General features: G+C 52.8%; 1 protein-coding gene across 1 annotated transcript; it reads left to right on the forward strand.

Moving 5' to 3' along the window:
- The first annotated feature begins 11,795 nt into the window (after positions 1-11,795).
- Positions 11,796-24,372, forward strand: BCAN (brevican). Its single transcript, XM_036273314.1, has 13 exons — positions 11,796-11,886; positions 12,508-12,882; positions 13,196-13,370; positions 13,597-13,724; positions 14,204-14,497; positions 16,501-16,734; positions 17,256-17,897; positions 21,247-21,354; positions 22,201-22,359; positions 22,954-23,036; positions 23,336-23,480; positions 23,747-23,937; positions 24,265-24,372. Exons 1-13 carry the CDS (start codon positions 11,796-11,798, stop codon positions 24,370-24,372), a joined length of 2,733 nt encoding a protein of 910 aa, XP_036129207.1.
- Positions 24,373-24,883: the final 511 nt, after the last annotated feature.

Genomic DNA, 24,883 nt, shown 5'->3' on the forward strand with positions numbered 1-24,883 from the left:
CAAGGTGATGTGGTATATCATAGGAATGGAGACTATGGTCCCATGCCCATTTTCACATTTACTTCACTGTAAAGTGGATCCCCTTAGTTAGAGGTGATACTATATGGGATCTCATAAGGATAAATCATTTCCTTTATGTCCTTGGATAATGATGCTGCTGCCCAAGGCGCTTGGGCAAGAAAGGCACATCCACATCTAGAATATTAATCCCAGTAAGAAGATATTGCTCTCTCCTCCAGATGGAATGAGGTATATTGGTTGCACTGCCCAGTGGCTGGTCGGGATTCTTGAGGGATGGTACCATGTTGAGGGTTAAGTGTCTGTCTCTGCTGCTGACAGGCCAAACATCTAGCATCGGCAGCTGCTAGATTAGCCTGGTGAGGGGGAACCCCTGCTGGTGAACCCTCACAGTCTCCATGTCTACTGTCGCATCTGTTCCATTATAGACCGCGTGCAAGCCCTGCCATAGTGGCGGACAAAGGCCAGCTGTTCCCCACGGGAATCCTTGTTCCCTTGGCTGTTCAAGGTTTCCTCTATAGGGAATGTCCTTTAATGTACTGCCGCAAGACACAATGCCTGCTGCTGTAGGTCCATCCATATAGCTCTTCCCCAGGCTTTCTTATCTCCAACCTTCCAGTCTTACCCTTTCGTGGCCCCTCACCAACCAACAAAGCCATTTATCACTCACTGTTCAAGAATTCATGTATACACTTTCTTCAAATCCCCGCTCTTCTTGCAAAGTAGGTGGCACGAAGCACCCTGGGAGAATCCTCCCTCGCCATTATTATTCAAGGACACCCGAGTGGGGCTGTTGTGTGGTAGCAGTCCCATGTTTCACTCACATCAATATATCAAACCGGGCCTAAGCTTTGTCCTCCTCTGGAGTCTGATCACGGAGAAGTCCCACAAAACTACAGGGTGAACTGAGAAAGAGAGTTATGGGTGCAACAGAGACGAGTAATGTGGGAGCCTGGGCTTAGCCTGCTCACGTAGCCTACTTGTGCCCTCTGAACTCATACCCAACCACAAATGTGCCATTTTGGATTACTGTGCCCACCCACTCGTGCTCATGACTTTGTGGGTCTGAAAATTCCCAGATCTTAATAAATCTGGAAAGTGAGACAGGGAAGGGAAGGAATCCAATAAATAATTGAGTAAGTAATTTGAATAATTGAACAGGATAATTCTGTGGGCACCTGGAGACTGGAGAACTTGCCTCGCAGTGTTCCTGCCCGAGAGGTGAGCAGGGTTGAGCCCACCAACTCCCTCTGTCACTGCTTGAGGGCAGTCTCCAGGGGCATTAATCCTCTGCTACTTCTGACTTACCGTGCAAGTAGGCCAAGCATGCCTCCCAGTCAGAAAAAAGCCCTCGCTTTGGCCGGTTTGGCTCAGCGGTTGGAGCATTGGCCTGAGGACCAGAGAGTCCCAGGTTCGGTTCCCGCTAAGAGCACGTACCAAAAAAAAAAAAACCCTCAGCAGTCAGCAGCCTTTGACTTGTTGGGGTAACTGCTAAGAGGATATGGGCAGGAACATCAACAGGATCTGCTATACCCTATTGATTTTCAAAATTGTGAGTTGGTGTACTATAGATGTCCAAAGGAGACCCGTGATTTTATTTTTTAGTAACATTATGAGCTCATTGACTTCTTATGTATTTAATATGTTTCCATCTATTACAGTCCTCATTCGTTTTAATGCTAATGTTGTTTGGCCAATGGGAGTATTCTCAGATTGGCTATTGGGTCCTTTTGACATGAACTTAACCTGAGTTCTCAAGTATGGAATAATTATCCTGCCTCAGGCCTGGAATTTCTCCAGAGTCCTGGTTCCTTTTAGTGGAAAGTTCAAGACTAGGATCTGGACACAAGGAGTATTCATAGTCATCAGGTTGTTACTGCTTCTAAGTAAACTATACACAAATAATATTTATAAACTATAATATATATGTTTACATATACATAAACTGGAAAATATATGTACATACACACACAAATCATGAGTTCACGCTGCTTTATCCAATTCAGATTAAAGACTAGCAGTTGTTGCTTAACTTTCACTTTTTTACATTGCAAATCTTAGTTCTTTTTTTTTTTTTTAATTCTCACCCGAGGATATTCTTCCATTTATCTTCAGATAGAGTGGGAAGCAGAGAGAGAGAGAGAGAGAGTGAGAGAAAAACATTGATGTGAGAGAGACACATGACCGGTTGCCTCCCACTGGACCCAGAACCGCAACCAAGGTATATGCCCTTGACCAGAACTGAACCCCCAAGTCTTTGGTATGCCAGCAGATGCTCTAACTGCTGAACCAAACTGGCCAAGGTGCAAATCTTCGTTCTTAACATTATTACTATAATTATTTGCTTTATAATAATAAATAGAACTTTTCAAATAGTAATGTGAACATTAAGATTTCTCCATGGCTCTTTTACTCTTAGAAATGTATGGTAAAAATGCTGAGTTTTATAGTCATTCGAAAGAAAATTCTTCTGTGTGGTTTTGCCTCTAACTTCATGTACAATTAGGTGCATTTGTTAAAGTTTTAGATTTTAAGGAATGGAAGCACTTTTATTATTTTATTTATTTAAAAAAATTTTTTCACCCTCAAATCATCAAATCAATGTTTCTATCTCTTTCTCCCTCTCCCTTTCTCTAAAATCAATAAGGAAAGAAAAAAAAATGTTTAAAAAAGAAACATCGATGAGAGAGAATATCGACTGGCCACCTCCTGCATGTCCCCCAGCAGGGACTTGGCCCACAACCTGAGCATGTGCCCTGACCAGGAATCAAACTGGTGACCTTTTGGTGCATGGGTCAACGCTCAACCATTGAGCCACACTGGCCAGCCACTTTTATTATTTTAAATTAAATGTAAAATTAATTTAATTCTTTAAATTTAATTTTGTGTTTTAATTATATAAAACACTTACATGGTTCCAACACCAAAACCATACAATAAGGTGTTAATGCCACTTTACAGGAAGAAACTGAGGTTCAGAGAGGTTAATAGCTGGCCCAGCATCATAGAAAAGTGAACATTCTAGCCCTGGCCGGTTTGGCTCAGCAGTTAGAGCTTCGGCCTGCGGTCCAGAAAAGTGAACATTCTGCCCTGGCTGGTTTGGCTCAACAGTTGGGGTATCGGCTTGTGGACCAGAGAGTCCTGGGTTCGGTTCCTGCTAGGGGCACATACCAAAAAAAAAAAAAAAAAAAAAAGGAAAGGAAAGGTAACATTCTTTTCCATCAGGAGCTAGGGACAGGACTGCAGGGAGCCAGAGGGAAGGGGCTTTTTGTCCCGAAGTAGATTTGGTTGTACTCAGGGTTGAGACTTCCAGTACCTTCAGCTGTTCTTTGCGGAACAGGCTGGCTGTCTCCTCTGAACACAGAGTTTGCATCCCTCAAAGTGAGGGTCTGTCCTCTCAGGGGACAGTGGTTCCTGGCTCACACAGCAGGGATTCTTCCACAGTGTTGTTCAGCCTGTAGGCCTCACCACTGTCCCCACCACCCCATTTCCCTCCCACTCCCCATTCTCTTTCAGCTTCAGGAGCCCTCAGAGCTTTACCCAGCCATTCTTGGCCACCCCCTCGCCTGGGCTAGCGGCCCCTGCTTCCTGGCCCCTTTCAGAAGCTATCAAAGCCCCCATTCTCCTAACACAGCTGTGCCAGCGCTCAGCACTGCCTCCACCCTCCCCTCTGGCCCCCCTTGCACGTCCCCATGGCACAGGACCCAGGTGCCTGTGTGACATGCAGGCCTCAGAGAGGAACTAAGCTGCCTGGGCCCCTGCCCCCAAGTCTGGGAAAGTGGGAGCAGGTGTTCAAGGGACTGGGGAGGACAGGCTCTTCCAGTGGCCACTGTAGCTGGGAATCCAGTGAGGAAGGCCCAAGGCTAACACTGAAGATGGTGCTCTTAGGATGCGAGAACTTAGAGGGGAGATTCTGTTTCCTCAACTTGAGTCATGACCTCAGCCAAAGGGGAGAGGCAGGAGATTGATTGTCCTCATCTAGAGCAACTGGAAAACTCCCCAGGGCTCAGGAGGCTGGGAGGAAAGCCAACTGGGCTGCACATGCAGAGGGGAGGAGAGCTTCCCCACTCTCTCTCCTCTGACTTCTCTCGACTTCCTCGACTTGCTCTCCCGAGAGCCACAGGAAACAGCTTCGGGCCCTGGCAAGACCCTGACTTGGGAGGCAGGAGACTTCGTTCTGGTCATGGTCAGTCAATTACCTGCTGTGTGACCCTAGATAGTCACTTCACCTCTTTGGATCTCAGTTTCTTTGTCCAGAAGATACCTAAGGTTACCTGAGACATTCTCCTCCTGTTAGTGGGCCAGCAGTTGTACTTGAAATCTGACTTGCATTCTTCCTGCTTCCCGTTGATTCTGTTTGCTTTCAGCTAGTCCCCGAGGGTCCCTTTCTAAGACCTAGAAGGGAAGGTCTTGGTTTTTGCCTCTGCTCAGAAAGTGAATAGAGCCCTGGCCAGTTTGGCTCAGCGGTTAGAGCGTCGGCCTGCAGTCCAGAGAGACCTGGGTTCGGTTCCTGCTGAAGGGCATGTACTTCGGTTGCAGTTTGTCCCCAGCCCTGGTTGGGTTGTACGGGTGGCAGCCACTTGATGTGTCCCTTTCACGTCGATGTTTCTCTCTCTTCCTCTCTCTCCCTCCTGCTCTGTTCGAATAAAAAAATGGAAAAATGTCCTCGGGTGAGGATAAAAAAAAGAAAAGAAAGTGAATAGAAATGGGAGGGTGGTCACATGGCCATGTAAGTAAAAACAGTAAAGAAATTCCCTGATCAGCAACTGCCAGCTCAGAGTATGATTAGACTTCAGTGTGAATTTTCACAGCTGGCAGTGTTGGTAAAGCCTAGGGGAGGTGTTTATTCCTCCCCTAAGAAATCCTCAAGAAAAGACTCTTCTCTCAAAAACTGGGTCCTTTATCCCATTCACAGAGGAGTAGCCCACTGGCCAGGAGATCTGATGGAGGTTAGGGTGTGTGTGTGTGTGTGTGTGTGTGTGTGTGTGTGTGTGATAAGCAAAGGAAAAGAACTGAATTTTGCTGAACTGTGGGCCAGGTTCTCCCCTTACCCAGCCCAAGTACAGTAGACATCACCCAGCGCAGTAGACGTCACCCAGCGTAGTAGATGTCACCCAACGCAGAAGACACCCAGCGCAGTAGATGACACCCAGTGCAGATATCATCCAATGCAGTAGATTCCATACAGAAGAGTAAACAATTTCAGAAAAACTAAGACCTTTTCAAGGTTTTGCCACTGAAAAAGGCAAAACAGTAATTTGACTTCAGTGTCCATGACTCAAATCCTGGCTCTCATCAAGATCTTCACAGCAGCAGCTGTCTGTTCTCTCACTATGTCTGCTTTCCCACCAGAAGTCTGCCTCTTGGAACAGACTGTCTAGTACCAGCTCTTGTCCAGATCCAGGTGCTGCTGGCCTTGGTCAAGGTTGGACTCCCCCAGGGCACCAAATGGTGCCCACATTTCTGGTCATGAGGGGAGGTGGGGAAGAATGTCACTTTCTCTGTCTTCCCAAGTCACAGACAGGTTTTCTGGAGGTAAGAACTATGGTTACATGTGAGCCATCACTGGAATGATTTCAACCATTTGGTTGCCTGGCCCCATTGAGCCTTTGTCCTTACAGAGAAAAGCCATGTGGGGTCAGGCTGGATATACACGCCCATGCTGAGACTGTCCTAGGGGAGAAGGATTCTCTTTCAGCTTGGGGACACAAGGTCTGAGTGGAGCCAAGGGAGGTCCTTGGGCTACCAGGTACTGATCTGTCCCAAAGACTTCAGATCCTTCTCTCCACTAGAGGACTTGGGACAACATTCCCAAGGCCTAAAATAGTGTCTGATCCATAGTGGACACTCAGTTAATATTTATTTAATAAAATCAATAAACTGAGACCTCTTCCTCTCCAGACTGTGCCAAGCATGTTGATTTGTCCTCTTCAGTCTCACATCCCTGCCTGGGCATTTCTCTTACCCACTCTCCATTCTAGGTCTTCCTGTCCTGTTTCTACAGGACAAGTCTCTGGGGAGAGGCCAGAATTCCATCTTTAGGTCCTCAAGGATTGGGGAAGGACGTTTATTTTATTTTCATTTTTTTGTTAATCCTCACCTAAGGATATTTTTTTCCATTGATTTTTCAGAAAGAATGGAAGGAAAGGGTGGGGGAGAGGAGGGCAAGAGAGAGAGAGAGACATCGATGTGAGAGAGACACACTTTGATTGGTTGCCTCCTGCACGTGCCTGGACTAGGGTGGGGATCAAACCTGCAACCCAAGTAGGTGCTGTGCAGTAGACTTCAGTGTGTGGGTTGATGCTCTAACCACTGAGCTACTGACCAGTGCTGGGGAGGTTTTTTTGTTTGTTTCTTGTGAGCTGCTCAAAGCCCTTGAAACAAAGTTCACAGCACTGGAGTGGAAGCCCAGGCAGGGGTGAATGGGGCACTTGGGGCATCCAGTAGAAGGCAGTCCAGAATTCTCGTAGAGGAAGGACTCGGGTGCAGTCTAGATGGGAGGACAGGAACCTGCCTTTAGCTGCATTTGCATTGCAGGCACCTTACTTACCTTGTGATATTTGGGGGTGCTGCTGAAGATTATGGGGATCAAAACCTCAGACAAGCTCTCCTTAATGCTACCACTGGTATACAGGAGAGAGAATCCGGGTATCTGGCTGTCCTGCCCACAGTCATTGCCAGGGGCTTTGCCTGGAGTCCCAGGAGGGAAGAAAGAGGAGGGAGGGGAAAGAGCCTGGGAAAGAAGAGGGTAGCAGAGGCCCTGGAGCTGGGGAGGGGGGCATCATTGGTATTCTGGGCGCTGAGAAGTCCCCAGTGGCTGGGCGGCAGTCAAGGCCCACCTCCTGGCACCAGGCTGCACATTCATCTGCGACAGCCCTGGCCAGGGGGCCCTCTGGGCTCCCAGCAGCCCCTGCATTTTGCAAATTGGTTTGCATAAGCAGTAATGTTCATTCACAGTGCCATCCCCCCACCCCCTATGTCTAAAGAGTTCCTGACTTGCTTTGCTTAACCCGTGAATCTGCTGTCTAACCTCAGCCCTCCAGCTGCAAAGTCAGCTCCTCCTCTGTTCAGGGAGTGAAAGCACCACAAGAGACAAAACCCAATCAGAACTTCCTCCAGGGAGGTGGCTAAGGTCTTTTGCACCTCATTCTGCCTCCAAAAAAGAGCTTCCCTCCCCCATTCGTGTGTGTGTGTGTGTGTGTGGTGTCACTCAAGGAGCAAAACCTTTCTTCTCTCAAAGTCTGAGTCCCTCCTCCTCTCCCCTTGACCAACGGGAAGTCCCTCCGACTGTCTAACTTCCATCCCTCCAGCTGCAACATCATCTGCTCCCTACCCGCCCCTCGTGCCCTCCCTCCCTCCCTACTCCAAATCCCCGGCTTCTCATCCCCAGAAGGATGTCCTACTTCGCTCGTCCTTGCTCTCTCTACTGCCGCCGGGAACCGACGCCGAGAAGGCTGCGGGTCCCGTGACCTTCCCGAGTCTACCCCCCCGCCCCTTGTTCTGGGCCAGGGGGTGGGGGCAGCCCCGGGGAAGGGGAGGGAGGGACGGGGGGAAGAAAGGGGGTTTTGTGCGGCGCCAAGCCCGGCGCCCTCTTCCGAGCATCCTGCGGGCCCAGCCTCTCCTTGCGCCCGCGCAGTCCCCGCCGCAGTCTCAACTGCAGCTGCAGGACCGAGCCGTGGACCCGGAGGAGACCCCCAGAGGAGGCGACAAACTTCGCGGTGCGGCACCCCAACACCGGCCCTCGGCCGCACGCCGGTAGGTGAGCGCGACCGCAGCCCGGCCGCCCAGACCTGGAAGGGAGAGAGAAGGGAGCGCCCAGTGGCCCGCGCCCCCACCCCGCAGCCCTTGCCTCTGAGGTGCCAGTGCATCCAACTCGCCGACCCCAGATGCCTCGGCGCGGTCCGCGGTCCGCCAGCCCCGAGCGACTGCGGCCCCTGCTACCATCTCGCTATCTGCCGCGGGCACCCCCACCGCTACTTGCGATCGGACCGGCAGCCCCCTCGGAGTCTGCGGGCTAATGGCAACGCCCCTCTCGGTCCTGGCGTCCTCCCTGCTGCGCGCTCCATCTCCACCCTTGTCTCGGGCAGGGTGGCGGGCGGTCTGAGTCAGCCCCGGGCTCCGTGCGCGAGCCGGCAGAACTGCGAGAAGAGCCCAGGCGAGCAACCCTTCCTCTGGGGACACCTCCGGTAGCCCACAGGACAGCCGATAGGAGCCGCTGTGGCGGGTGATCGAGGCGCCCGCTAGAGCTGGAATCCCACTCTGGCACTTACTTGTATGACCTTGGTCAAGTTAGTTGACCTCCCTGAACACCGGGTTCCTCGTCAATGTAATGCCTAAGCAGCCTTTTTCTCTAAGTTGAGGTTATACCTGGGAGGCATTAACAAGTGATCAGACTCAGGTACCACTCCAGCTCTCCTGTCTAGAGCTGCCAGGAGCTGGGAACTCTCCCCTCAGGTATTTCCAGGATAGCTCTGCCCACATGGTTCTAAGAGGACCAAGAGATTTACCATCAATTTTGTTATCACCATTGATATCTGCATTTCTTTGCTCTGGTTAGGTGACTCAGTTGGTTGAGACATCATCCCATGCACCAAAAGTTTTCGGGTTCTATTCTTTGAAAGGGCACATACCTAGGTTTCAGGTTCTTTCCCCGGTGGGGGTGCATTTGGGAGGCAACTGATGGATGTTTCTCTGCACACTGATGTTTTTCTTTTCTTCTCTTTCTCTCTCTCTAAAATCAATGGAAACTTGTCCTTGGGTGAGGATAAAAGAAAAAACTGCATTAATTCTATTCCAGATAATACCAGTAAGATCAAGGGAAAGTTACCCATAGACCTACCCACAGTATTACCAGCTCCTGTGTTGTCTTGACTAACTTTGCCATTGATCAAAGCATCAACCACATTTCAGATTTTATACCAGGAGTAGCTACAATAGCTCATCTGGTAATGTTGCTAATAGTATTATTAGTTGTAAATAGGACTGTTTATACCATTACTGCAATTACTCTTGTCATTTGCCATTGATCAAAGCATCACACACATTTCAGATTTTATACCAAGAGGAGCTACACCTCATCTGGTGATGTTGCTAAGAGTATTATTAGTTGTAAATAGGACTATTTATACCATTACTGCAATTACTCCTGCAGGCCAACTAAGGCCCAACTAAGGCCTGACTGTATTGTGTAGGTTCTTGTTGCTGCTCACACAGACACTAATGGGATACTGAGCGCTGGCCTCCTGTGCATCCCAGCTGATGCTACTGAGCCCTGGAGCTCAGTTCCCATGGAGCAGATCTTGGACGCCAGCTGGTGGGCATTCAGCGTGGAGATGGTAGCTGTTGGATCTCTCTCTCTCTCTCTCTCTCTCTCTCTCTCTCACACACACACACACACACACAGCCTGGTGTTGATTCTCTGTGAATTGGGTCCATGAAGCCTGTGAGGGAGATGGAGGACCATGTCAGAGAGGAATGATAATGTAACAAGGGAAAAGTTTCCTGAACAGCTTGAGAAACTCAAGACAAGGGCAGAAATCCAGATGCTGGAGCAGGAGACAGAGAGCTGGAGTGAGGGATAGTGTGGCATCAGGGGAAGGGATAGGAAGACTGCTGAGCTCTCTTAGGAATGGAGGGGTGTGTCCACTCTGGAGGATGAGAAGATGGAGTGGAGGCGGGCGAGTATGTGTGATAGAGAAGGCAAGGCCTGGATCCCTGGGTCTGAGTCTGGTGCCCAATGAGGGATGCCTAAGTTTTCTCAGGACTCCTAGCTATACCAAGAAGGGACTAAGGCCCAAGCTTGGTGTGATTGGCAGGTGGGGTTGGATGGCAGAGCTCTCTGACTGTGAGAACTATGTAACCAGGGCCACCCCTCTGATCAGTGACTCCCATTCCTAGAGGTGGAAGTGGAAAACCTTCTATGTTCCAGAGCAGTCAGGTCCTTCGCTTCAGATATTCTCTCTTTGTTTCTCCAACTTCAAAACAGAGGCAAAAGGGGGGTCCAGGGCATTGGTTCCAGAGGGGCTTCAAGTATATGGGTTTCTGGGCCACCCACCAGAGAGCTGAGAGCCAGGTTGGTAAGCAGCTCCAGCCCAGAGAGAGAGGAGGGAGGGTTACAGGGAAGGGCCTGGCCTAGGACCTGGCATAGCTCAAATGCATGGCCAGCAGTCTCCCCAACACGTGCAGGCACTGGTTGCTCACCCCAAAAGGTATCCCCAACCCCAGAAAACAGTCTCACAAGGTACCCCCATGCCTGGAGCCAGTTTTGGCACCTCTGTTCTGGCCTCATCAAAGGTCAGAGTGATATCCTGGGCATCTGACCTCTGCCACTCCTCCAACTCTGACCATGAGGAAATTATGCCCAGTCACAGTGGGGGAATCAGAGGTTCACAATGGTGAGGAGGCAGCCTTAGGAGGTTCTGGGAGAAGACAGGGATTTCTCATTAACTCAGGCTCAGGAAAGAGGGGACATATATGAAGGCAGGGAAGATGGAGGTTGAACAATGGCCTGAAATGGGAATGAGTAGCCAGGGGGAATAAGCCTGATTTCTAGTAAGTCTTGCCTGCAGTCTAATTTTCATCACTCCTGCTGCACCATTGGTCTGTTTCATGGCAGACTTGGGTTTTCATGATCTTCTAAGTCTAGCCTGACCCTTAAAGATGACATTGGGCACTAGCTCTGCAGCCTTCCCTCCTGAGGGCACACTGACCTGGTACCTGACTTGACTTCACCGGGGACTCAGGGTCAGTCCTAGCCCTCTCTGGGTCCCATGTCTCATTGTTACAGCCCCATCCCTCCATTATGAGAGTGTAAGTGCTTTGAGATCTTCAGAGGAATACTCTGGGTTCTCACAGAGCATCTGATAGCCAAGGGCAGGAGGGAGATAGCCCTCTCATTTATTCCCACCCAACCCCCTTAGCCCACCCCCCAGCCCAGGGTTAGGGTCGGGGAAGAGAGAGGCTGGATGGAGGCCAGACTGGCAGAGACAGAGGCTTTGTCCCAGCTGGTTTCTGAGCCAGGAGATCCGGTGGGAAACCCTGTGCCAGGCAGAAAGGAAAGGCTGGGAGGAAGAAAAAAGAAGACAGCCAAGGAGGGGGGCAGAGGATGCTAGGGAGTAAAGAGACAAGTTTCCTTACAAGCATTGGTGGAGTGGAGGGAGGTTGAAGAGGGGTTGAGCTGGGGAAAAGTTGTGCATTGCTTGGGTTCAGTCTAGGAGGTCATCCTGGAGGAGGCCAGGTAGCTGTGGTACTCAGGGAGGAAAGGACAAGAAGGGAAGTTTGGAGGAGTACTGTGGGAGGAGAAGACTCTGGGTTTGAAGAAGGAGTCTGGCACTGGGAGAGACAGAGAGCACGCTAACCATTTATAGAGATATAGCACCCCCCAGTCATGCTATATGCTATAAGCATTCATAGAGCTCCTACTGTTGCTGGATGCTGTGTATTTGAACAAGTTTTTAGAATATAAAGCATTCTCAAAGCACAGTCTCATGACAAGCTGTGAGGTGGTAGTAACGGTGCTCTTTTAAAAGAAAACAAAGGCCCAGAGAGGGTAAGGAACTTGCCTTAAGTTATACGATGGGTTCGACTAGAACCGAAGTCTTGGCTCTGAAGAAGAATCCCTTAGTGGGGAGACAGGGATCAGAAACAGAGAGTTCATGGTGAAGACGAGGCAGTGGGCTTTTGTGTGAGTCCACATGGATATGGTAGGGAGCCAGGGTAAGTCCATCCTGAGGTCTAACGCTATCTTTCTTCCTCAAGTCTCCCCATCAACCTGCAGCATGGCCCCACTGTTCCTGCCCCTGCTGGCAGCCCTGACCCTGGTGGGAGTCCCTGAGGCCTTAACTGATGCCCTGGAAAGGGACAGCTCAGGTAAGCAACCCACACAGGGTCACTTTCTCTGTCTCTGGCATCTTTCCTGTTGTAGAGAGTGACCTCTTGTTCTGCCTAACCAACCTCTTCCAGCTTGGAGGACTCAGGGAGGAGGACATAGAATTTGGAGGACTATGGGGAAGGGTTTGGGCTGGGACCCTTTGAAAAAAAGGAAGAGTTGTGGGTCCCTGGTTGGATGTGGAAACTGGGTAAGGATGGGGGGCACAAGGTGCAAGGCTGCCAGCCTCCAGAGTGGAGGGTGGGAGACCCTTGGGACAAGGTGAGGGGCTGGAAGGCAGAACAGGTGGAGTTGGGGGAGTTTCTGAACAGATTGAGAAATTGGGAGCCCAGGACTGTCGGACACAGAGGCGGGGTTAGAAGACTGTGGGTGAGGCCCAGGAATCGTGGGGCTGTATTCTGGGGGCGTAATTGACTATGAGACTTTGGGGACCGGTCTGGGGATCTAGAAGTGAGTTTGTGGGACCCTGGGCCCAGGCCAGGTTGCCGGGACGGTTTAGGAAAACCCAAAGGCGAGGCTGGGGAATCCTGGGTGAGGCGGGAGGGGTCCGGGGCGGGGATGGAAACCAAGGCTGAAGTTGCAGCGGTCCCGCCCGCCCACAGAGGACCGGGCCTTCCGCGTGCGCATCGCCGGCACTCCGCCGCTGCAGGGCGTGCTGGGCGGCACCCTCACCCTTCCGTGCCACGTCCACTACTCCCGGCCGCCGGCCAGCCGCCGGGCCGTGCTGGGCTCCCCGAGGGTCAAGTGGACCTTCCTGTCCGGGGGCCGGGAGGCCGAGGTGCTGGTGGCGCGGGGGCTGCGGGTCAAGGTGAGCGAGGCCTACCGCTTCCGCGTGGCGCTGCCCGCCTACCCGGCGTCGCTCACCGACGTCTCCCTGGCGCTGAGCGAGCTGAGGCCCAACGACTCGGGAATCTACCGCTGCGAGGTCCAGCACGGCATAGATGACAGCAGCGATGCTGTGGAGGTCAAGGTCAAAGGTGAGAGGGCAGGGACAGAGCAGTTCCCGCAGGGGAGAGGAGGGAAGGGGAGGACTCCGGCCCTCGGGAACCCACAGTCTGCGGGGAAGCAAAGACACCTGGAAGACAGAGTGAGTTGGAAAAGGACTTGTTACCTCCTTTCTCTCTGGGGTGTGGGTGTGGGGTTCTTCCTGTAGTCTAACTTAAACCCCTCATTCTGTAGAGTGAATGTAAGCTGCACTCTTCCCGTAGTGGACAGATTAGTGACAAGAAGGGTGAGGGGAGGTCAGTGTGCAGGGTGATCATGCCTCCAGGAGTCCTCTCTGCCCCTCAGGGGTCGTCTTTCTCTACCGGGAGGGCTCTGCCCGCTATGCTTTCTCCTTCGCTGGAGCCCAGGAGGCCTGTGCCCGCATCGGAGCCCGCATTGCCACCCCGGAGCAGCTCTACGCCGCCTATCTTGGGGGCTATGAGCAGTGTGATGCTGGCTGGCTGTCCGACCAGACTGTGAGGTAGGCGGGGACTGTGGACCAGCGCTTCTAGGTGTCTGGGGTAGCTGTGGCCTCCAGTTCTGCCAGGGGCTCCCTGCCTCCTGGGAATGAAGTTGGTCTGTGAAGAATGGGTGAGGACCTGCCCTGGAGGTGTGCTTCCCTGCAGAGCTGGGAGAACAGCTGGCTGCATGGAAAAGCAATGTGATTTGGGAAGGTCACCGTGAAGACGGCTGTCCTTCCTCCCCAGGTATCCCATCCAGACGCCACGAGAGGCCTGTTATGGAGACATGGATGGCTTCCCTGGTGTCCGAAACTATGGAGTGGTGGACCCCAATGACCTCTATGATGTCTACTGTTATGCTGAAGACCTAAATGGTGATTGGGGCTGTGGGGCTTCCAGAGATCAAGCCCCTTCTCTTGTGCTGCCCTTGGGTTCTCCTGGGGCCTCTGATGGACCTAATTTCCCTTCCTGTGTTTAAGGGGGAAGCCAGGGATAAGGAAACAATTTATGTCCCTTCCTCCAAACACTGTCATAGAGGCAAGCGCATGGTCAAAGCCTCAGGTACATGGTAGGAGACTGAGTTTGCATTTTGACTCTGCTGCTACCTGCTATGCATCTCTCTACCTCTTAGCATCTATAGGCCTTAGCTTCCTTTTTTGCAGCTTGAGGAAGTTGGGCTAGGTTCCTTTGAGCAATAGTATCCATCCTGAGGTTCTAGCCAGACTTGGATCCTATGAAGTAAGATAATTGAGTTCATATCACATATGAGAAGACTGAGGCCTAGAGAAACCTTCCCAGGGTCCCTGTGGGAATCCAGGGTAGAAGGAGCTACCAACTTCCTCTTCCCCACCAGGAGAGCTGTTCCTGGGTGCCCCCCCAGACAAGCTGACATTGGAGGAGGCACGGGCATACTGCCAGGAGCGGGGAGCAGAGATTGCCACCACGGGCCAGCTGTATGCAGCCTGGGATGGTGGCTTGGACCGCTGCAGCCCAGGCTGGCTGGCTGATGGCAGTGTGCGCTACCCCATCATCACACCCAGCCAACGCTGTGGTGGGGGCCTACCTGGTGTCAAGACTCTCTTCCTCTTCCCCAACCAGACCGGCTTCCCTAACAAGCAAAGCCGCTTCAACGTCTATTGCTTCAGAGGTGAGCCCACCTTCCTGCAGGGACTGAGACCAACTTTACAGAGACAGAATCAGCCCTGAGGTCCTACCCCAACTCTTAGTGGTTCCTCTCGGGTCTTTGCCATTTGCCTGAAGAAGGCTTGGGAGATGCTTAGCTTGTCACTAGGGTTCTAATTCTGGTCACGTCCTCTGGCTTGGCTATGCGGTCTCAAGGAGTGCTCACTTCTCTACATCTTCTCGTCTCCCTCCACTTCAGTAGTCCATGCCTGTCTCTTCCAGTTTCAAAACTGCCTCTCCCATATTGGGCTACCAAGTATGTTTCCATTTCTGGTCAGCTCATTAGCAGAGCAGAGATGACTGACAATCTCTGAATCTGACAAATGATTTGCTCTAATTAGCCAAATGCCCTCAGGAGCATGCAAAGGGGTTTCCAGAACCTTCAGCTTGAAGTATAATATCTTTAACCACCAAATATTGATGAACAGACACAGTTCCCCCCACAGGGAGCAGGTCCTCAAGGACAATTGGGAGTAGAGATGGCTTCCTGCCCACATCTTATACTGGGAGATGGATGGGGGGCAGTGCCTGAGACCCCCAGAGGCACAGGACCCAGGCCAAGGGTGACCAAAAATCAGAGAGGAGTCACTGTTAGGTGTCTGGGTCCTTGCCCCAAATGTGAGCCTGCAGTAGTGGTACAAGGGCTGAAGGCAGAAATGGGAGAAGATTCATTCTTTACCCTCAGGGAGCCCTTAGTCTGAAGGGGGAAGGCACAGTTCTTGCCATGGGAGCCCCCAGTCTGAGGGAAGACAAGACACTTTGCTCCCAGCATGAGCAGAGACTGAGAGAAAAGCATTGATTTCACTGAGAGAGATCTCCAGACATCTTTGGCCTGGGATGGGTGTGGGGATGGATAGGGAAGGAAGTGAAGTCCATAGGAAGACAGGCCCATCTGAAACATCTTCCTGGAACAGGAGCGATGATGAAGATGATGATGATGATGATGATGATGATGATGATGATGATGAACACTTCTATGCACTGATTATGATTATATGCCAAACACTGTTCTGGGGGAAAATGGAGAGAGGAACTGAATCAGGAGGAGGGGGAAGAGGAGATAACTGTGGTTGTGAGCAGGTGGAGGACAGAGGCATGCAGGGCACAGGTTTGCCTGTCTGGTATTAGCAAGGCTCACTGGAGCAGGTGACAAGGGCAGCACATGTTGTCCTGTTTCATCTGGCTGAACACAGATGGCCCTCAGGGCTTTTCTTAGCCCAATTCTACCTTCACTTCATTGGTTTTCTGCTCTTGGTTTATTTTCCTAGAGACAAAGTAATCTGTTCTAAAACTGTTATTTGAAGGGAGAAGACCCCAGAAGGATGGGGTGGCCCCTTCCTTTGCCCTCTTGTCTCACTACTGAGATCCTCAGATGTTGACTGTTGCTCTGTGCCCTTCAGTTCTCCTGTAGTGATGGCAGCCTGTTCCCTTCCATTTCAAAAGTCTTGGGATGACTGGGATCACTCACACCTTGCCCCAAGCCCAAGGTGCTGAGGCCATTCTGTCCATCCTTCTGCCTCCACCCCTTTCTCAAAGGAGGATCTCTCCCCTGAGCTTTTCTTTGCCATTCTATCTAAAGCAGTATTTCCCATCCCATGTCCTTACTCAGCTTAATTTTTCTTTACATGATAACATTACAATATATATTTATTTTTTTATTATCTGTATCTAGAATACAAATTCCCTTGTAGACAGGAAGCTCGCTGTTTTGCTCTTCACTGTATTCTCAATGCCCTGGAGAATGCTTGGCATGACACAGAGTGGGCACTTGATTAATGATGAGGAACAAGTGGATGAAATGCTAGCATGTTTCCATGGCTCCATGGGTGCTTCACTGCGCCGATGAGAAAGAACTGAGAGAATTCCATGGTCTCTGAATCGAACCCAGAACCCTCACATGTAGGCTGTGACATGGGAGGACAGAATCACCTATTTAACATCCCCACTGGCACTTAACTCCTGCAACAGACTCTGCCCAGCCCTCTGCCATCCCCGAGGACTCCAACCCAGCCTCGGACCCAGCCTCTGATGGACTGGAGACCATTGTAACAGTGACAGAGACCCTGGAGGAACTGCAGCTGCCTCAGGAAAATGTGGAGAGCGAGTCCCGAGGAGCCATTTACTCCATTCCCATCATGGAGGATGGAGGAGGTGGAAGCTCCACTCCAGAAGACCCAGCAGAGGCCCCTAGGACCCTTCAAGGTAACTCCGATTCCTTATCCCTGGGGGCAGAAGCCGAGCTGATGCTAGAGTTATGGCAGCATGATTCAGCCCTGTCCTTTCTCAGTAGCTCAGTGGTGCAAAGCATCTCTCCTGTCCCTCTTCCAACCCTTGCCTTTCCAGTGAATTCCACTCCCAATGCTCTGGGTCTAGAAATGTTTGGACTAAGGAGCTGCCCTCTGGGAAGGACAGGCCTCCCTTGTTTCTTCTCTGTTGTCCCTTACCTATGCAAACTAGACTAGAGAATTTTAACAAATGAGGAGAGGCAGATGCAAGGACCATGTTTTCCTGGGCTAATGACAGCTCACAGGGTCTTCTCAAGCATTGCCTCAACACTGAGCTCCTGTTGAAATTCTTCTGGTGTGGAGCAAAGACAGCTTCTCCCCAGTGCAGGCTCTTTCCTCTCCTCCAGTCCTCACCCTCCCCAGCTGCCTTTCCCCACTTCCCCTTCTGTCTTCCGGAGGGCGCTGTCCTTGGTGCTGAACCATCTGTGCTTTGCCTAGAATTTGAACCCCAATCTATTGTACCTCCCATGGGGTCCTCAGAAGAGGACGGCAAGGCATTGGAGGAAGAAGAGAAATACAAAGATGAAAAGGAGGAAAAAGAAGAGGAGGTGGAGGATGAGGGCCTGTGGGCCTGGCCCAGCGAGCTCAGCAGCCCAGACCCAGAGGTCTCTCTCCCCCATGAGCCTGCCCTAGAGGAGTCACTCTCCAAGGCATCCCAGTCATCCTCGTCTTCATCAGCAGTTCTACAGCCTGGTGCATCACCACCTCCCAATGGAGAGCCAGAGGTCCCTAGACCTCCAAGGGTCCTAGGACCACCCACTGAAACTCTGCACACTCCCAGGGAGGGGAGCCTGACATCTCCACCTTTCACTCCAACTGGGGCAAGAGAGGTGGGAGAAGAGACTGGGAGTCATGAGCTGTTTGGGGTCCCTCGAGGAGAGAGTGAGGAGACAGGGAGCTCCGAGGATACCTCTGCTCTGCTTCCAGCCACACAGGCCCCTGAGGGTACCAGGGAGCTGGAGGCCCCCTCTGAAGAGAATTCTGGAAGAATTGTCCCAGCAGGGACCTCAGTGCAGGCCCAGCCAGTGCTGCCCACTGACAGCGCCAGTCACGGTGGAGTGGCCGTGGCCCCCTCATCAGGTAACTTTGCCCAAGGCTCAGCTTCCCTGTTTCTCCTCCTCTTATTTCTCCCCCTACAGCTCTGAGTCACCTCGCCTGTAGTCCCTTAACCCACCATTGCCCCAGATCTCCTGTCCTTTGCCTTTATTCTCCGACCCACCTCTATCTATGGGTTTCCTATTTTGGATACCCCACCATGTGACTTCCATCACAGCTCTGATTCCTCACCCTGTGGTCCCAACACCCTGACCCCCACCCTGAAACCTTTCCCTGTTTCTGAAATCCTTACTCTACTACCCCAGCCCTGCCAATGACCACTTCACACTCTTCCCTTCTCTTGGGCTCTCCACCTGTGACTCACATCTCACCGACCACCGAGCACCCTCCTGCCTCATGCACCAGGGTGCCCGCATTGCCTGTTCCCTCTGCAAGGCTCAGGCTGGTCTCCCACTGCTCCTGCCCCTGTCCTGTGTGCCATCCTCTTCAGCCACCTTCCACCGATATCAGGGAAGCCTGGGACCCCATCCCCACCTCCCAACCTCTGGGGTCCAGGAGAGCCCTTAATCCCACAGAGCCTTAAGCGACTACTTCTGTGAAGTATTTTTTCAACTGTTTCATGGAAAACAAGCCTTGGAAATAAATCTCTATTAAACTGCTTTAACCAAAACTCTGGCACCCTCTGTCTCCACCCCCAGCTGTCTGTCCTTTGCATTCCATAGATTCCTGTCATGGGTAACTCTTTGATTCTTCTCTTTGACTCTCTCTCTCTCTCTCTCTCTCTCTCTCTCTCTCTCTCTCCTGTTTTCCTTTTTCATCTTCAGCCTGAACCCTTTCTTGTCCAGCAGTCTAACAGCCCCTTGCTGTTCTCTCATCCTGTGCTTCTCTGGCCTGTCTCCACTTTCCTTTCTGACTGCTGAGATCCCAAATCTGACTGTACATGTAACTCAGAGACGTCCTTAACCCTCACTCTGCACAAGTGCTGGGAGGTGTGGTCCCTCACTCTTGGTGAGGAGAAACCTCACAGCCTGGAGTGTGTGTGTGTGTGTGTGTGTGTGTGTGTGTGTGTGTGTGTGTGTGTGCATGCACATTTGTATTCATTTCTGGTCCATCTCAATAGCTCCCATATAGAAGCACATATATAGAGTAGTGGAAAAAGTCCCTCTTAGCCTAGATGTGGTTCCCTGGCATCCAGGTACCCCAGGACCCATCCCCCTTCACCCCATCTCAGCAGGGGGATGGTATCTAGCTTTCATCCCACTGCCCACAGCCTTCCCCTCCTCCACTAACCCTTGCACTAATGACCTCCCCTACCCCTAAGGAATAATGGTTTTACTCTCTGTAAACACAAAGGATCTCAAAGTCCCTAATGCTGGAAAAGATACAGATCAGGAGGCAAGGGGAGAAAGGGGGAATGGGGAGTTAGGTTCTGGGGTCTGAGAGAAGCCCTGCCTGCTCAGGGGAGGTTGAGATTCCCAATGGGGACCCCTGCAGAAGGCTAGGATGCCCCCAGTCCCAGGATCCCTTCTCCTAAATGGCCCAGGGTGGTCTAGAGGTCTCTGCATCACATCCAGGCTCACACATTTCACCTGTTGGCTTCCTCCCAGCTGGCCTTGGAGTTCAGCATTGGTGAGGTGAGGAGGGGGTTTGGTGGGAGGAGGAACACCATGGGCAGCATCTGTAGTGTATTAGTTGCCCACCTGGAGGTCTAGGAAAGGTCTTCTGGCCTGCTATTGAAGCAGAATGGAAGGAAGAACAAAGAGAGGGAGGAAGGAAGACCAAAAAGTCTCAAAAGGACTTTCTTCATCCCAATCTGCCTGTCCTGGCTCAGGTTCAGCCAAGGGGAAGGGCCTGTGACCTGGGTGGGGCACCAGGGACCAAGTTTGAGAATTTCTGTCCCCCAGCGTTGGAGGGTTGGAGAGAGGACAACAGGAAGAGCAGGAAAATGTGAGGAATAGGGGAGGGGTTCAGGACTCTTACCTTCTGTGGCCCCTGGTGCTTAGAGTCAAATAAAACACCTCCCCTCCCCCTGCCCCCTGGTGGGTAGGTAAAACTATTGGCCAGAGGGGAAATGACTGGGAGAGTGGTGCTGGAAAGCTGATTCATTTTACCCCAAACAGCTTGATCACCGCAGCAAACATTTTGAATCGACTCCAGCTTCTCCTCCCCCCACCTCTGCTCTGATCCCTACCAGGCATTGGGATCTTGGACCAGAGTAAAGCCTGTGGGCCTTGGACTTGGCTGCTAAGGGTGGATGCCGTGGTTTTACTGCCCAGGCCTGAGAGCCCTGACCTTGCTGTCAGTCTATGGGGTCATCAGGACCAGAAAGGAGTGGAATTTGACAGCCCCTCCAGCACACAGGCTCAGCCTAAGGGCAGCCAGTCACCTCCTACCCCAGGATCTAGAGAGTCCAGAGGAGAAGGCAGATGGCCTAGCCAGGTGGAACCGGATCCAGACTGCAGGCTGCAGGCCTTCAGGGTAGTGTGGTAGTCTAAGGAGACTGCCTGGAGAAAAGAGAGCCAAAAGGAGGATACAAGATGTATCAGAGGGCTTCCTAGGCTAGTGAACCTACAGAAAGCTGGAACTAGACGGTGGAAGGGAAGCCTGGTAAAGAGGAAGAGCCTGTGGAGATAAGAAGGGGAGGCAAAGAGGTTAGATGACGTTGAGAGAGTGTGGGGTCAGCATTGCAGGACAGTGGGAGCTACTGCAGCTTCATTCCTGAGCCGAGGGCAGGGGGTAGGACTTAAAGCGGGGGAAGTGTACTGGATCTTCATTCACAGCTTCTGGGGCTGACTCTGCCCAGTGGACAGCAGGGGGAATGGTTAGCTCCCATCTGGACTCTGCCTCCTCCCCCGCAACAATATCAGGTCCCAGTGGCTGTGGGGACTGTCCTCTTCCCCACTTCCACACAGCCCACCTCGACTGTACAGAACTGTTCTGGGACCTGGCACAGAGACAAGGGAGTGGGGGGCTAAACTCCCAGAGAGGTAAAGTGACCTACCCAATGTGACCCAGTCGAACTGGGAGCCAGACAAGAGTCCACATCTCATGATTGACAGCCCAGTATCTTCCCCTTAGTGAGGTTGGGTCCCGAGGGCCTTCCTGGCCACTTTTCTCCAGTCCGTTAGACTGGGCCCCCACTGGTGGGCATGAGAGCCAATGCTGCAGTGGGGGGCCTTGAGGGGTGGAGAGAAATCCAGAATTCAGGCTGGGCTCCAGCCAGAGGCAGGTTCCAGGAAGAACCTTTAAGGGTGCTGTGTTAGCTTCCACGACAAGAGTTGGGGCTGGGGACTCTGCAGCCTCTCCAGAAGGACTCAGGCAGAGCAGCTGTGCTCCCCTGCTTCCCTCTGCCTCACGTCTCTCCCCCTCTCAGGTGACTGTGTCCCCAGCCCTTGCCACAATGGTGGGACATGCTTGGAGAAGGAGGAGGGGGTCCGCTGCCTATGTTTGCCTGGCTATGGGGGGGACCTGTGCGATGTTGGTGAGTGTGTTTGAGGGGCTGGCGTGGGGTGGGAGTAGATCTGAAGCCTGGACCTTGCCACAACATGCTGGTTCCAGAGGAAGGAGGGAGGGCACTGGTTTTGGCTTTGTCACTGATGAATCCCACTTTAGGGAAATGACATAACCGGTCTGAGCCCTACCCTCAATTTCCTCTTCTGTTAAATGGAACCAAAAATGCCTCTCTAGCCCTGGCCGGTTTGGCTCAGCGGTTAGAGCGTCGGCCTGCGGTCCGGAGAGACCCGGGTTCGGTTCCCGCTAAGGCCACGTACCTCGGTTGCAGTTTGTCCCTGGCCCTGGTTGGTCGTGCGGGTGGCAGCCACTCGATGTGTCCCTTTCACGTCGATGTTTCTCTCTCTCTTCCTCTCTCTCCCTCCCACTCTATCTGAACAAAAAATGGAAAAATGTCCTCAGGTGAAATGTCCTCAGGTGAGGATTAAAAAAAAAAAATGCCTCTCTAGGGGTTCCGTGTGAGAGGACTGTTTAGCTTACTTCTGGCATTTGGAGTCAACGCATGCCAGTTTCCATTCTCCTGGGAAGAGAGGAGCGTACAGCTCTTCTTTAGGATGGAAGATTGCAGAGGCCCAGGCCCAGACTCCCAGCCCTCACCCTGGTCCCCAGTCGCTCAGCAAAGGAAGGCATCAAAGTCCCGCACACCCAGGCTTCTCCTCCCCCTCCTTCCCCACTGGCTCTTTGGCACTGTCCCCCGGTCCTTAGCCCCACCCCTTCAGGCTGCGGTGGTGGGAGGAGTCAAGACCCTTCCTGGTGACAGGGTCCCTTCGAGTTCTCGGGTCCTCCCTCCTAAATCGCCCAACCTTCTGCGTCCCAGGCCTCCGCTTCTGCAGCCCCGGCTGGGACGCCTTCCAGGGCGCCTGCTACAAGCACTTTTCTACACGAAGGAGCTGGGAAGAGGCAGAGACCCAGTGCCGGATGTACGGCGCGCACCTGGCCAGCATCAGCACGCCCGAGGAGCAGAACTTCATCAACAGTGGGCTGGGCACGGGCGGGAGGGCACCCTGTCACCTGCTCTCTCTCACTCACACTCCACACTCACTCATTAATCAACTAGCTAATGAGTGAGTGTGTTAATTAACCCCCTTACTCATTAATTCGGGTACTTATTACTTGGTTTACCTCATCTATTCACTTTTCCTTTCTCTCTCCCTTCTTCCCACTCCACACGTGGGAGGTGGGACTTCAGACAGGGAAAGCTGAGGTTAGAGCAGGAAATGCACCTGCATCCGCCTGGCGGTGGCTCAGGGGCCACCTTCTGTCGCTCCCAACTCCCTGGCCTCCTACCTCCATCGGCTTTCCCCGACTCTGACCTCATTGAACGTTTTTACTCTTTTTCTAAAGTTTCTCTTTTCTAGCCCGGGAGATATTTTTCTTCTTCCCTCACCCACCACGTCCCTGCCTTCCAGCAGGCCCACGTGCAGAAGTTGGAGCGACGGGAAGGCGGAACTTGGGGGGCGGGAAGGATTTCTCTGGCGGTCACCCACCGACTGCTCGATCCTGGGGAATGGCCGCCATCTGCTGGCAGCGGAGCTCACTGCACACCGTCTTCCCTGCGGTTCTTTCCCAGATCGATACCGGGAGTACCAGTGGATTGGGCTCAATGACAGAACCATCGAAGGCGATTTCCTGTGGTCAGATGGCGTGCCCCTGGTGAGAGGCTCCCGCCGCCTCTCAAGTTGTCTAGGTCGCTTCTTCGAAGCACTTCTTCTTTCACCCCACAGTGACCCCAACCCTCCCCCTCCTTTTTCTGGCTCCTTCCTTTCCCTGCGCTCTTTCTCTCTCCCTGGGCCCCCGACCTCTCCTTTCGCTTTCCCGGGTTTCTCTACTCCACATCCCCCTGCCCTGCCCTCTCCTGTGCCCAGCCCCCCTCCCTGGGCGCTCCAGATCCATTCCTCTCAGTGCTCCTGTGCCGGAGCTCCTCACCACCTCCTCCCTCCCCACTCCCCTAGCTCTATGAGAACTGGAACCCTGGGCAGCCTGACAGCTACTTCCTGTCGGGAGAGAACTGCGTGGTCATGGTGTGGCATGATCAGGGACAATGGAGCGATGTGCCCTGCAACTACCACCTGTCCTACACCTGCAAGATGGGGCTGGGTGAGGGTGGACAAGGGGAAGGAGAGGCGGGGGCTCGGGATCTGGGAACCGATGTGTGTATAGAAGGAGGGTGCCAAGCTGCACAGAAGAGTCAGAAATGGGTCCCAGGCCCGTGAGCATGGGAGGGATTACAAATTAGATGGGTCTGCTCAGAATCCCTGCTCTTTTTTGTATCGGATTGTGCCCACCTCTCCTCCTCATTCCAATTCTGGGAACTGTCACTCATAGAGCCAAGCTCCCAGTTTCTGACTGTGTCTCCCCTGCAGTATCCTGTGGGTCCCCACCGGAGCTGCCCCTGGCTCAAGTGTTTGGCCGCCCGCGGCTACGCTATGAGGTGGACACAGTGCTTCGTTACCGGTGCCGGGAGGGGCTGGCCCAGCGCAACCTGCCACTGATCCGCTGCCAAGAGAATGGTCGCTGGGAGCCCCCCCAGATCTCCTGTGTGCCCCGCAGGCCTGTGAGTGTCAGAAGGAGGCGGGGGGGGGGGCACTAGCCAACAGTAGCACTGGGTTCCAATCCTAGTTCTGCCAGTCACCGGCTGTGTGACCTTGGAGTAATCACTGGCCCTCTCTGGGGCCAAAGGAAGAAGGTGGGCTGGATGCTGTGGGATTCTCTTCAGTGCTGATGTCAGAACATTTGGCCAAGCTCTGGGCTCTCAAGGGCTGAGTCAGGGCAAGTGTTTGATGAGGTCAGGCATCAGGGAGCAAGAACACCACAGGGCAGGCTCTGAGAAGAGAAGGGGGAAGTACCCAGGGTGGAGGGTGAGTGTGTGTGTCTTCCCCAGTCTCGAGCTCTGCGCCCAATGGAGGCCCCAGAAGGACGCCAGGGGAGGCTCCCGGGGCACTGGAAGGCACTGTTGACTCCTCCTTCCAGTCCTGTTCCAGGTCCTTAAGGTGCAAGGCCTTGCATACTGCTGCCCCCAGCACTGCCCTCATGCCCCACCATGGGAGTGACAACATGAGAGAGGTGGAGCTGGAGTCCAGCTGACAGTGCCTGAAGGGACTTCTGGGAAATACCTGGGCAGTTCTAGCCCAGCCTAGGTCCTGTCACCCCTACACTGAGCATCGGGTTTCCCCCTCAGGGCCTTGAGTAGCCCCTAAGTGCCTCAACTGCCCTCTCCTTGCCAGCCATCCTGTCCCCTCCATTCCCTTCGGGGGGCGGGGGGTCTCTGTGTCCACCCGTTCTCAGTTTTCCAAGGGGATGAGTTTACAGGATGGCATACCTACAAAACCAACAGGAAATAAAGCTGCATTTGAGTCCAAGCAAGTTTGATGCTTGAGAGATTGAGAGACAGAGAGAGAGAGAGAAGTGAGGCTGGGACGAGTCTCACAGGATAAATATACCTTTTGGGGTTTGTTGGTTTCTGGAGGTCAGAGAAGTCCCCAAGATGTCAGGGGATGGAA

The sequence above is a fragment of the Molossus molossus genome, unplaced genomic scaffold (assembly GCF_014108415.1).
Source record: "Molossus molossus isolate mMolMol1 unplaced genomic scaffold, mMolMol1.p scaffold_m16_p_20, whole genome shotgun sequence".
NCBI lineage: Eukaryota > Metazoa > Chordata > Mammalia > Chiroptera > Molossidae > Molossus > Molossus molossus.

Bases quoted from the DNA above. Each gene is read 5' to 3' on its own strand.
- BCAN (XM_036273314.1), top strand. From the start codon at position 11,796: ATGGCCCCACTGTTCCTGCCCCTGCTGGCAGCCCTGACCCTGGTGGGA. The intron at 11,887-12,507 runs GTAAGCAACCCA...GCCCGCCCACAG, and splicing joins CCTGGAAAGGGACAGCTCAG to AGGACCGGGCCTTCCGCGTG. The intron at 23,037-23,335 runs GTGAGAGGCTCC...CCACTCCCCTAG, and splicing joins GGTCAGATGGCGTGCCCCTG to CTCTATGAGAACTGGAACCC.